The 14,052-nt window shown below is 46.0% G+C and overlaps 1 protein-coding gene across 1 annotated transcript in view; it reads right to left on the bottom strand.

Annotated features, from left to right (window-relative positions):
- Positions 1–9,644, bottom strand: part of TTI1 (TELO2 interacting protein 1) — a 10,508-nt gene extending 864 nt beyond the window's left edge. Inside the window, exons 1-5 of the mRNA XM_018557673.1 lie at positions 7,405–9,644; positions 5,699–5,869; positions 3,045–3,178; positions 2,165–2,305; positions 404–608 (exon numbers count right to left, since the gene is read on the bottom strand). Coding sequence (XP_018413175.1) covers positions 404–608; positions 2,165–2,305; positions 3,045–3,178; positions 5,699–5,869; positions 7,405–9,601 — 2,848 coding nt within the window. The 5' untranslated portion in view covers positions 9,602–9,644. The remainder of the gene's footprint in view (positions 1–403; positions 609–2,164; positions 2,306–3,044; positions 3,179–5,698; positions 5,870–7,404) is intronic.
- Positions 9,645–14,052: the final 4,408 nt, after the last annotated feature.

The following is a 14,052-nucleotide window of genomic DNA, read 5'->3' as shown; positions in this document are numbered from 1 at the left end:
GGGGGGCTGGTATTGGGGGACCAGTGATCCAACACTCCCGAATCTGTCATATTTTGAAGATTCTTTAGGCAAAGGTTTCTCTACATTACAGTAAAGACTAGCTAAGCAGGCAGCGGGACAGGTGAGTATTAACTGTCTTTTTTGCAGGGATGACTTTATTTTACATATTTATGTTAGTGTCAGTCATATTCAATTGAATTGGCCAGTGTAAGCCTATCCCTTTCTTGCAGAGGTGTCCTACATACACTGGGGCAACTGTAGGAAGGTAGGAATGCCAGTTCAGACATGTATCCCTATAGATCAGTCCGCGGACGATCAAGGTATTAGCCCCGAGACCCTGACCATCAACAAGTGTATTTCAGCTTGCAGAATCCAGCTCTGAGCTTGGTAGCCACTGACTCACCCAATGCCAAATCCACACAAAGGGTCCCCAAGCCATCCAGTAAGGCTATCTGGAGTTTAAAGCCCAGCGTATGGCTGTATACAGGCCCAGCGTGACAGCTGACAAGTGCCTGGGAACGCAGGGACGTCAAAAAGGCAGGAAGGGCATCTTTGCACACACGTTGTCGCAGGAAGTCTTTACATGAGGAAGCAAAAGATATCAACACCTGGGAAAAGAGAGGGTTGTTTAATAACATGGCGGACATCTGAAAAAGATCCCAGTACTCCTGAGAATGTCTGCATTTTTCTTTCTTCCAAGGCCATTGCCATCTTCATTCAGGCATCATCCAGAATCAGCTATCTCCTGGATTAAAATCCTTCCCTTGGACTTCCCATGCAAGTCCTTGTATATGTGTAGTAGCCTTTAGCTCCAGGTCTGTATATATACAGGTTGTGTTACGCAGATCAGGGAACAAAGTTCAAATCCTTGTCGTCGCTGGGAGAGGAGAGATTTAGGAAATGCTCCCTCCTGCCTGCAGCAGAATGATATCATTAATTCCCACATGCCTAGACAGAAATCACTTGCCTGAAAGCTCACGCTATGCTTTGTAAAAGATAAAAAGGTGTAGTGCTTCACCTATATTTAAAGGAGAACTATGGGGTTACTGCTTGCTGTATACTGAGATGCCGCAGCTGAAGCGGATCCCGACAATTATGCCTGGATCCGCCCAGCTGCGTGAGTGACAGCTGGCTCTGCCTATCTAGAGGCAGAGGCAGCTGTACCCGCCCCCTTCCATGTCCGTTCCGCCAGTCAGCGCTGGCGGATCGGAGCGGGGAAGCCAGCCCCTCCGGATCGGAGCGGGGAAGCCAGCGGACACAGTGTGTCCGCTCACCTCCCGATCTACTGAGCCGAATGCGACAGTCTCATTGTCACAGATCGGCTCGAACTGTTCTCAGCCCTCCACCCTAACCCCAGCACATACGTGGACAGCACTCCATTCACTTTCATGGAAAAACCTGTATTCAGTTCAGCAAGCTGCTGACAGGCTTCATAGTTGAAATGGAATAATTCTGGGCCATGTATGTACTGGAAGCGGGGAGCAGAGAAAATAATTCTTGTAGGACACCTAGCAGAAAGCCCAAAAAAGACCCCCAGGTAAAATTATGAAAACATTGGTGGACAGGAGGGGCCCCAAGGAAGGATTAGTGCATTAAAAGCAACCCTTTCCTCATGTTTGCAGAAAGAGCCCCCTCGAGTCAGTCCCCAGAGACCCAGTCAGTCCCCCAACTAGGCACGCCATATTAAATTTCACACAGTACAGTCAGTGTCACTTGAATCTAAAACATACTTCCAAAAAAGAAGCTTGCATATACTTACCTTTCGGGTGACTGGTTTTTTTTTTTTTTTTTTTAAACAAGCTGCTTCCCTGCTCACCATTCACTACAAGATTTTGTACATTCCTAGATGTAAAACCCCCCAAAAAAACTCCCATACGTCATTGCAGGACCTAAGAGCCTAAGAGCCATTGGGAGGAACCTCAGCATGTGACGGGGGAAACAGGTGTTCGACCCCTCTGATCAACAAATACTTGCAGAGGACAGTGAACAGCGTAGGAAAAAGACAAAAACACAAATCACCAAAAACAAAGTCCCAGCATGTCAAAAACCTAACAAATCACATTAATAATTACCCCCCCAAAAATGCAGTAAAAATGCATACTAAAAACAGAACTGTTTTGAAGCACCAAGGTATAAATGGGCACTGATGGGATCTTAGAGTTACCTGAAAGGCTCGCAAAAGGACCAGTGGTTCATCGTGTAACAGTCTTTTTACTAGACATGGCCAGGTTTTATGTGCAAGAGGCAGAAGCACATCTTCCTGAGAACGTATGGGTAGTAACGATAGCCGCAACGTGTCCAGGGCCTGTAGAAGGCAATCATGTAATGAGCAACAGAAGAGTAGACATCCTTTGCCACCAGTAAGGATTGCTTCTACTCTTTCCCCCCCCCCCCCTCCCCCCCGGTGCCCTTACATTCCCCCTTTATTGCCCAATCCTATGGTGCTGTGCTCGCACTCCCCAATCCCATCCAACTCTATATTCCCCCACAGGCCACATTCTATGCTCAGTGATATGTGATAAGGTGAATCTGAAGAACCCTTCCTGTATGAGAGCCTAGGGATATGAGAGGACTCACCTAAGCTTCTATCTATCACCAGCTCCCACCCTGCTGCCTCCACTCCTTTCTGGCCAAAGTTCCTTGCAGAGTACAGAATAGTCAATTTCTCCTGCCTCCACCACCTTCCCCTCTCTCCTATGCTACCTATCCTGTCGCAGCTTAGTGACTACTACTGGGATCCAACGGTAAGAGAACCGACTGAGGAAACAGCTTTCTGTGGTGGGACAGTCACTGGAAGCCAATAGAAGCCCCCACTCTCTCTATTTCCACCCTTCCGAGTGACAGACATAGCTCCCCATTAAGCCCCCCTTCCCAGCTCACAGATATTCCTCCTTGCCCCCTACACCAAGCTGACAGTTACCTATCCCAAGATCCCCTCTCTTCCACTCAGACACCCCTCCCTATGCCTTCCCCCTTTGTGACCGATCCATTCCTCCTTGCCTCCCCCCAAGGCTGACAGTCACCCCATCACAAACCTATCATACCTGTAATCGGATCTGTGGATCATTGTGTGACAAGAAGTGGGTACATTTTTCTGCCACCTCTTTGGAAATCTTAACATGGATGGGCAATGGTGGCGTCTCCTCATCTTTGGCTTCATCTGGTGGAGGTGACACATCTAAAACAGCAGAAAGCAAGAAAAAAAAAAATCAAATCAGGAATCCTATCACTAAAGAACTGGTGGCAGAGGATATTTATTTTTTGCCATGGAAAGGTTGTCAGGTCGTAGCAGGCTGCTTACTTGAAATATCAGCGTTTCAAAAAAAGCAAAGCTGGTCATCTTTCTATTTACTCTATCATTTATCACACAGCTGGTCTGCTGTGACCTGACATCTTGGTGCCTGCATGAGTATGCAGAAGCATAGCCAGCACTGTACCATAAAGTCCAACTTAAACAAAACTCTTCTTCCTGTAAAAAAATACATATTGCTACAAAGACAGCTTGGCAATTTAAAGCAATTACATTTCTATTTCAATATGCAGCTAACTATGAATTTTCCCAAAATGTGAGGTTTCAATGTAACTATGCTAACAGTACTACATGTACAGAACCTGCTCACATCTCATTCCCCGAGCAAGTAATTGGCTCACTGCTCTGCCTCAAATCAGTACAGGGCTTGATGTATATACACACAACAGATATGGTATTTTTATTATTATTAATTAAGGCATCCCTAGAACCAACTTTAAGTTTACCGCAGAGGGCCAGTTCACGCCACATCCAATGCATTCCAGCACGGTTAATGGACGGAACACACTGGAGCGCATAACAAAAGCCTCCGGCGTTCTAGTGCAGGGTGGTGCTATTTAAGTCAATGGCACCGCAGCCACGCTTTCCACCTGCAGTGCGATTGCCCGCAACAGAACGTGTAGTACATCAGTACAGGCGATTGCACTGTGGGCGGGAGGCATGTGTGCGGTGCCATTGACATCAATGACACTGCCACACCCCCTGCCGCCCCAGAATGCAGGGAGGCTTGCTCTATGCAATCCAGTGCATTGCGCCCGCTAACCATACTGAAACGCACTAGATATAGTGTGAAGAAGCCCAGAGACTGTCATTTTTTGACGATATACTAGGAATGTGCCTACAGGAGTGCGGAGATGCAATGTTTCTCTAATAACAATAGTGGGACACGTAGTGATGTGACTACAGCAGACAGACTGTCCCGATCTCAATTTCAGGAAGCTATAATAATAGACTGCCTCTGTATCTACAGACCTGAAGCATGGAATGAGTCTGCAAGGAAGTTTACTAAAATTACTGCAAAGAATATTGAAAGTTTTGCTTTAAAGAGTAATTCTACTTTGTTAAAAAGGAAAAAAAAAACCCAATGAAAAAAAAAAAAATTATCAATCCCTTCTGGATGATTAGTGTACATTGCAAGGATTATAACCAACTTTCTTGCAGATTCCTACCCGTTTCTGTTCTGTTTAGAAAATATATCCCTGATGTTCTCAACAATTTTTAGTAGGGATGCACCGATACCGTTTTTTCAGTATCGAGTACCGATATTTTTTTTCGGTTCTCACCAAAACCTATACCGGAAGTCCCATTAAGGAAGCCAGGCGGCGTTTAATGACTCACCACCTGACTTCCCGATTAGCCGAGCGGCGTGTAAAAGACTCACCACCCTGCTTCCCAATTAGCAGGGAAGCCGCCCCCATTCTTCTCGTCATAAGGTGACGAGAAAGTATGGAGCCGGCTTTCTGGCCAATCAGAAAGCCGGGTGCCGTGTTGCCCGGCTTCCTGATTGGACGAGAAGCTGTCCAATCAGAAAGATGGGCAACACGTCATTACACGGCACCCAGCCTCCCGATTGGCCGGGAAGCCGGCTCAGTGCTCCCCTCATCACCAGGTGACGAGGGAGTATGAAGCCAGCTTTGTGGCCAATTAGAAAGCTGGGGGAGGGGGGGGCGTGTAATGACTCGCCGTACAGCTTCCTGACTGGCCAGCTTCTCGATCAATCAGGAAGCTAGGTGGCCAGTGTTTACACGCTGCCCGATTGGCCGGGGAGCCGGCTTCCTGGCCAATCAGGAAGCCGCGCAGCGTGTAATGACCCGTTGCCCAGCTTACTGATACTGGAAGCTCAAGTATCAGGCTAGGCATCAGAGCATTTGGGCGAGTACGAGTACTTGGCCAAATACTCAGCACTGGCACCGATACTAATATCGGTGCATCCCTAATTTTTAGCGTTTCATAAAAAACATTTGCTGGAGCAAAGTCAGACTGAAGAAGGGGGGGCTTGGTTCCAACCATGTAAGACAGCTCTTAGAGCAGTTTACAATATCTCAGTAGAGCCGAATATATGTGTCTGACAGAAATAAGGAGGCTTCCTTTGTTGACTTGTTTCTGAAGATGCAGTCTCAAGGGCTGCCATCCTCATCTTTGCTTTATTACTTAGTACTCATAGGCTTGGGGGAAAAAAACCCAAACACAAGCAGGTGTCCCCTATTAGGAACACGCTTGTTATAGGTTAGAAATGGCAGCTCCTGTATTCTGTCGTATGGAAGCCTTTTGGAGATTTCCTGTTGAAGTAGGCAATTCCTTATAAGAACAACAACATATTTCAGCATCAAGAGAGGTCTAAAGCCAACTCCATACCATGCTAGAAGCAGTTTCTATTACTTCAGTTACCTGCAACGTCCTCTTTTTCCATATCTCCTCTTGCTAGCCGATATTGCTTTATATGATCTTGAAGAAACTCCTTAATATCATGCGACAAGCTCCCACAATGCACTTGGGACTCATTGGACGTATAGGTCAATGGGGGATCTTCAGTGCTCTCCGGTGGAGAGAACCACTTCCCTGCAGGTAAAAGGATGAAAGAATTCTAAATGCAACAGGTCTGAAGGTGCCCTCAATAACCTGATTCTCAATATTATTCTGCAATAGCACAGGGGACATGAGCCACTAGCACTTACAAGTATCTGAAGGAAGAGCAATTTGTGTTTGCAGAGCAACCAGATTCTCCCTTTCATGTCTACAGTGCAATACAGGAGAAAGAGCAGATGATTCTTGTTGGTTGATGAGGACAACATTAACTCTTCATTTAGATAAGTCGATGAGGACAACACTATTTTTTCTCTGAGACTAGTTAGTATTTAGGGACAAATCTGCCTAAATAACATTTTAGAAGGTTAGTATATTTAACCTTACAATGTATAAATAAAAAAATCTGGATTGGATTTTTGTACTTGCCATAAAAACCATGTCTTAGAGGTTATTGAGGGACACAGGAATTCAGAGACTCTTGAGGCATACTGCCGCCTACAGGACTGGACACTGGGAAACAAAAAACAAAATTGTGGGCCAGGCTAGCATAACCCTTCCCACTTCCATTTTCTTTCTCATCCATTGCGGAACACAGGAGTTCAAAAATTGTTAGGATGTCCAAAAGTAGTTCAGCTGAGTGGGCAACAGCTCCAATGGACGTGTCTGGGTTTGGCGGTTGCCAGGAGAACGGTTATTGCCTAACTGCATCGGCCAAGTGTAACGCTTGGTGGAAGGGGGATTATGGTGTGGGGTTGTTTTTCAGGGGTTGGGCTTGGCCCCTTAGTTCCAGTGAAGGGAACTCTTAAGGCATCAGCATACCAAGACATTTTGGACAATTTCATGCTCCCAACTTTGTGGGAACAGTTTGGGGATGGCCCCTTCCTGTTCTAACATGACTGCTCACCAGTGCACAAAGCACCATAAAGACATGGATGAGCGAGTTTGGGGTGGAGGAACTTGACTGGCCTGCACAGAGTCCTGACCTCAACTCGATAGAACACCTTTGGAATTATTTAGAGCGGAGACTGCGAGCCCGGCCTTCTCCTCCAACATCAGCACCTGACCTCACAAATATGCTTCTGGAAGAATTGTCAAACATTCCCATAGACACACTCCTAAACCTTGTGGAAGCCTTCCCAGAAGAGTTGAAGCTGTTATAGCGGCAAAGGGTGGGCCAACTCAATACTGAACCCCACGGACTAAGAACATGTGCGTGTAAAGGCAGGCATCCCAATACTTTTGACAATATAGTGTATGTGAGCCAAGAATACCTGTTTTGAAGTCAAAGTTTGCTAGAAATTTGTTAGGGTGTATGGCAATGAGCGGTGTTAATTTGTAATTCTGAATGGGCACATATTCCCACAGACACAATTGTGGAATGCATTCCCACAAGAAAGAGGGAGGGGATGCAATTGTATATTTACACCTGGTTTTGAAATGGGATGTCCAACAGAATAATATAGGTGCGATGGTCAGGAGTGCACAAACGTTTGGCCATAAAGTGTAGCAAATTAGCATGTTAAAATGGTTTAACCATACTGTAAAGTAAGATGGCAGCACTGCATTACCTAATCTCATGACAAGACAATTCAGCACAGGGAAAAGCATTTTAGCGCCTTCATTCTGTGAATGGTCCAATGCTGGAAGCAGGTCCTGGACAAGAGCATGGAGTAACGGAAGAAGACTGGGGCTACAGTTATCTAACATAGCGTGTAATACTCGTGCAGCACCCCCATGATGTCTTTGAAGGCGACGTAGGCCAACAGAAACCTCACTTGCCAAGTAATCTGCATTGAGCTCAACAAGCTGCTTGATATCTTTGTAGCCACAGGTTTGGCTAACATTTGCCAAAGTCACTAATGCCGTTCCGCTAACCAATAAAGAAGGATCACCAGCTTTCTCCAATAGGGGGTACAAAGTAGATATAAGGAGTTGACGAAAATTAGTGCCTAGAGCCTGGGCAATGCAAGAAATTCCCTCCAGTTGGAGGCACAACTTCCAGGCATTGGCACTCAAGTCACTTATTGCTGAATTAGGCTTCTGACCAACTCGGAGTAAAGCCATCTGATCTACCACTTCATCATGGGTATTGTGGGAAGTGCATATATGCCAGTTGACTGGATCTGTGTACTCTTCCAAAAGTGGGCGCACTGCATCCAAAAGTTCAGCAGCTTCTAGGATCTTGTTGCCACCGTGGAGTGCTTCAACTTCAATGCCGGCTGCCCCTAACACGAGCTGGTTCAGTACAACCAGAGCAGGGAGTCTCTGTGCACGGTATAATCCCAGAAAGTGGTCTGTAAGCAAGTAAAAGTCTCCGTAGTACCCTAAAAGCCTGCAAACATGTTGAAGAGAGGAGAGAATACGTGGGTCTCTAAAGAAGCGGAAGTTTTTCTGCTGAAGTCCAGTGTGTTCTATGTTCTCTTGTGTAAGATTGGCAACAGAAGAGGAAAGTCTTTCTTCCACCACCTTGACGGAGCACAAATCCAGCTCTAATGTCTGCAGGAGAGCAAAAGACAACCGCTGAAGATGGGCAGAAGAGTGAAGAGTGAATGTAAGCCTGGGGCCAAGCAGCTGAAGATATCCAAGAAGTAGTGCTAGAGTGTGGAGCTTGCCTTGGTCATCCTGAGAGCTCAGGAGCCTTGGAAGTGTCACAGCCAATGAATGAAGGCTTTCTGACAACACTTCCCCTAGTGTCCTTGAAGCTGGCCCATCCTTTCCTAATTCCAGCAGAGCTTCATTTGCCTTCTCTTTGACTTCAGGCCTCTCGTCATTCATGTGCCCAACTAATATCCGTAAAAGGCTCCCTGCAGCATCCCCTAATGAATTCCAGCATGATCGAATCAAGAGATGAGCTAGATCCACCAATGCCATCCTTACTTTCCAATGCGGATCAACAGTGCAACATTCTCTGATCTTTTCCAAATGAATCAACAAGCGACTAGCAGAGTTTTTCACCCAAGTTTTTTCCCTGTGAACTAAAAGTTCTGCTACACGGACTGACAGCCCCGGGTAATGGGGTTTCTTCTCGGGCACCCGTGCCAGACTTTCGTCAGACATCACCAAGCTTACAGTACCAGCCCACAGCTTAACTGCAGCAGTTGATAGCCTGTACCCTTGCTTTGGATCTCCACAGATGATCCTGGTCAAGACCGTACAGACTCCAGGAAGAAAAGAAGCAAAGAGGTCACCCAAAGAAAAGTCCTGCTTGACCTCCGGAAACAGCAATCTCTCCAAACATTTCAAAGCTTCCAGCCGAACTTCCCGTGATTTCTCCAACTCTGCAAGTCTAAGTAGAAGACTGATGGCAAAGCCCATCTCAGGAAGCACTGATGGTTTATAAAGCACAGGTAGGATGTTCGCCCCTGAGGATCGAAGAAGAGACTGCATAGCTAAAACTACTGCCAGCTTCAGCTCCTCAGGCATTGGCTGACGAAGATCTGTTGGAAGGCAGCTGCAGACTTCATCGAACATCTCCTTTAAGGATACAGAACTTTTCACATGAGTCAGAGACAGAACATATGAAATACATTCCAGAACAGCTTGCACCAAACCAGGCTTTTTAGGCCCTGGTGTCTTAAGGGAGAATCTCAAAGGGAACAGCACGTAATCCAAAAGGTCTTGAAGGGCAAACACATCGGTGGATGATATCTGTTTGCGTAGGTTTTGAACATTCTGCACCGTCTGCTCCATCGTCAACTGAACACAAGATGGACGGAGGCTTTCAAAGGCACCATGCGCACTAGTCTTCAATGCTGTGGACTCCATTTCGAATCTGGTGGCCTCTGGACATGCTAAATTAAGATGAATGTTACCTAAATAGATAGAAATACAGATTCGTATTATATGAATGTAACAACGTTAACGTGACCAAACTACAATGTAAAGACGTTGTTAATGAGTAGTATTTACAATTATACAACTTACTTACCTGTGTGGCATTGGGTGGCAATACCACGGTGTTGGGTGGCCTCAAAGTCACCTAGGGTTCTCAGGCAGAGGGACTGAGTGGCTCCAGGAAGAAATGACTTGTACCAGGAAAGAACTGCCTTTTCAATCCTTTCCGGGTTTTCTGGATCACAGTTGGGATCCTGGAGATTTTTTAGAGCTCTGGGTGGGAGGAAATCTCCTGTGATCCAGAAAACCCGGAAAGCACTGAAAAGGCAGTTCTTTCCAGGTACAAGTCATTTCTTCCTGGAGCCACTCAGCCTCTCTGGCTGAGAACCCTGGGTGACTTTGAGGCCACCCAACACCGTGGTATTGCCACACCTGATTATGTATCTTCTCGCGGTCTCGGTTGCCTGAATGTGTAGTATGCTGAAGCTAAACAGATCCAAGCAGATATAAAAAAAATACAATTTTATTATAGATTTATAGAAATAATTATAGCCCCCCTGTAGGCAATTATATATATATACACACACACACACACATACATGCATGCATACAATGAGTGGCCAGATTAACATGACCACCTGACGTTTGTAGGCAAATTAGCTATAATTTCGCGCTGAAGTTGCTAGAGGGCCAGACCATTATAAATAGGGAAGCAGGTTGTTTACCACGATAGTAGAAGTGATTTTTTTCTGAAGATATGGGTAAACAACGCGATTTAACAGTACTTCGTTGGGCCGCCTCGTAACTCCACGAGATGTTGAAAGGTGATGCGAGGAATCTGACACTGCACTGTTGCCTTGTACCAGTCCTGCCACTCTCCGTTCTGCCCTAACATTGACTAGTCGCTGACGGCCACAGTTCGCACGTTCAGACCCAGATTTTAGTCTGACAGTCCGGTCTTTAAACACTTTAACAACAGATGCTCTTGAACATTTAACGAGTTCTGCTGTTTTGCCGATACTCGCTCCATGGCTTGAGCGCCAACAATCATCCCACGTTCAAAGGCTGTTAAATCGAGTTGTTTACCCATATCTTCAGAAAAAAAAACTGCTTCCCTATTTATAATGGTCTGGCCCTCTAGCAACTTCAGTGCGAAATTATAGCTAATTTGCCTACAAAGAGTGTGTGTGTGTGTGTGTGTGTGTGTGTGTATTCTAGTCTATTCTATTCTAGTGTGTAATCTATTCAATTATTCTGCATCCAATCAGGCAGGCCCTGACATTACAGAGTTGTTGGTAGGTCTCAGGTGTGTGGTGAGTTTAAAAGAGAACTATGGGGTAACCTTTTTATCCTATAGCTGTTTTAAGGGTCACGTGAGGACATATACTAACCTTCTCCCGTGACCCAAAGCTCAGTATATAGCGAGCTACAGCTCACTATATACTGAGAGCGCCGCAGCCGGGACGGATCCCGACAATAATTGACAGCATGCTCTGCCTATCTAGAGGTAGAGTCAGCGGTGCCCGCCACCTTCATCATCCGTTCCTCCAATCGGCGCTGAAAGATCGACGAGGGGAGGGGGGAACCCATGCGGGGAGCCGTTACAGACAAATCTCTTCTCTCTGCAGGGAGACGATAGGGAAGTGAGCGAGCGACAGTATGTGTTCGCTCACTTCCCGATCTATAGAGCCGACGTGTGACAGTTTCCTTGTCACACGTCGGCTCCAACTATGAGGAGTGTAAATCATTCACCTGATAGTTCTCCTTTAACCCTCTGTCTAGCTTCAGGTACAGAGGAACACTAACCCAGAATTGCAGATGGTCCCCTACAGTCCTCTTGTGCTTCTATCACTCCTCATCTGGATCCTGAGAGGACCTCGCCGCCGCACAGCCAATAGGAAGTGTCCACATCATGCAGGCAGTGATGAGGACACCCAAAAGGAGGACCCAGCCAGATGTAAACAAAAGAAGAGAAGACTTGGGACTGGAGCGTCACTTGATCATGGCTTCAGATATGTAAAAAGGGCAATTAGATTTTTTTTTCAGCGATCAGTCAGCGGGGGATTAATATTATCCTGAAAATGGTCTTTAAATGTATTTTAAATTCAGTTAAAGTACCTAAAGTTGTCAAACTTGATAAATAAAGCCAGCCTGACTATACGCAGGTATACATGTGCAAACACAAGAACTGTTTAACACGAGTGGACCTATGTCCTCCAACACGCAAGTTTTACATTTGGAGACTTGCGTCCTAGGCGTGCATATACAGATGTATTTTCTGCTGTATGCCCATACGCCTGTATTTGTGTATCTGTGCGAATGAGCCCTCAGAGGGGAATCCTCTCACTTTGCAGAGATTTACTCTCACTTCCTGTCACGTCTCTGGGACCGGAAGTGAAATCTCCACAATGGGACGCAGAGAGCACTCAAAAATAACCGACAGGCTTTAACCCTTCACTTCTCTATCCAAAACGAAAAAAAAGTTTTTGGATACACTTTGGAGTCTGTGTGTCTTCACACAAGATTCACCCAGCTTTCACATATACCTTTTCTAACAGGACTTAGACAAATGTGTGAATCATATATGAAAACACATAAATTAACTCTTTTAAAGCAAGCCATAAACTGTACAATCTCCTTTAGATCCAGCATCAACTATGAAAGGCAAGGGACTGCCTGATTGGATACAAATTGAATGTGTTGTTTAGGTATGTCTTTATATTACAAGGTTTGGTAAATCTAAAGCAGATTGTACAGAGACTGTACAATCTAGATGTATTGTGTATGGTCAGCTTTAAGGTTACCATACATTAAACCAGGGTTGAGCATTTCCAGCCATCCTTTAAAAGAAAACTATGGTGTAAGTGTTTTTTCCCCATAGTTCTCTTTAGGGTCACGGGAGGACATACTGTATACTAACCTCCTCCTGTCACCCAAAGTTTATAATAAAAAGCAGGCTATTGCCCGCGATATACTGAGAGCGCCACAGCCGGGACGGATCCCGACAATACTGTCGAGATACACCCCGCTGCTTGACAGCTGGCTCTGCCTATCTAGAGGCGGAACCAGTTGTGCCTGCCCCCTTCCCGTTCATTCCTCCACTCAGCGCTCGAGGATCGGAGTGGGGAGGAATCCCTGCGGGGAGCGGTGACTGAAAATCACCGCTCACTGCAAGGAGACGATCGGCAGCATGTTTCTGCTCACTTCCCGATCGATAGAGCCGACCTGTGATAACATCTTTGTCACAGGTCGGCTCTAACTATGAGGATGAGTGGAAATCACTCACCTCATAATTCTCCTTTAAATGCAAATCCCATCATGCATCTGCTTCTGGGAGTCATGCCTGTAATTGTCAGTCTTGCAATGCCTCATGGGACTTGTAGTTCCACAGCAGCTGGAGGGCCAGAGTTGCCCACCCTTGCATTAAATTATCTGATTATACAATCGCCTTTAGATCTGCCATCAGCTATGCAATGCAAGGGCCTGCCCAATTTCCTACAATGAATGAACTGTTTAATTTTGTTCTCATCTTAAGGTGCCCATACACTGCTCGATTCTCGTACGAGAATCACGGAAATCCCGCGATCGTACGAGAATCGAACAGTGTGAACGAAGACGTGCGACTGTTTCTACTGTATGGTCGCACATCTTTTGTCTAAGGCGCATGTTAGAAAACCAGTCGAGAATCGTACGATTTTCGGCTGGTTTGAATGGTGCTCGGGAGACAAATGCCGAACGGGCCGGTGTGCGCATGCGCACACTGCCCGTTCAGCATTGCGGTCATCGGAAGCCATGATTGCGATGATCGAGAGTGCGATCTGCCTGTCCAAGATGGGCAGATCGTACGTTTTTTTAATCACTTTACAACCATCCCAAGACTAAGGTCTTGCGATGGTTGTACGGTGTATGGCCACCTTTAGTTTTGGTGACTCTAAAGGAGCTTTAGGATGTATGGCCAACTTTAGTGATGTCTGCTGTCAGGTGAACATATTGCCAACCTGAACAGATTTGCTTGAATTGATTTAAGATCAATTAAGAAACTTAAGTATCACTTCAACTCTACATTCTTCCAATGGCCAACCTGCTATGACTCTACAAGTGCCATGGCACTGTGTGTCCCAGCATGCCCTGCAACCTACTCTTTGATATGAATGCAGCTACACACATAATCCCTATATCGTTATTATACACCTCTGTACTTCATACTAACGAGCTGCTTTCACAGAGTCCCTCAGTCGCCCTGACACTTACCACACAAGGTCCCCCTACACTCACCTTAGCCCATAGTGCAGGAGATAGGGCGCTTTCACATGGCGGAAGTGACGCCATCAAGCAGCCGCCACCGCGCGCGGCCTAATGGTCAGTCGCTAAGGCAACGCGTC

The sequence above is a fragment of the Nanorana parkeri genome, unplaced genomic scaffold, assembly GCF_000935625.1.
Source record: "Nanorana parkeri isolate BGI_ZX_2015 unplaced genomic scaffold, ASM93562v1 scaffold295, whole genome shotgun sequence".
In the NCBI taxonomy this organism is placed as follows: Eukaryota; Metazoa; Chordata; class Amphibia; order Anura; family Dicroglossidae; genus Nanorana; species Nanorana parkeri.
This window is presented reverse-complemented; position numbering and strand designations above follow the sequence as displayed.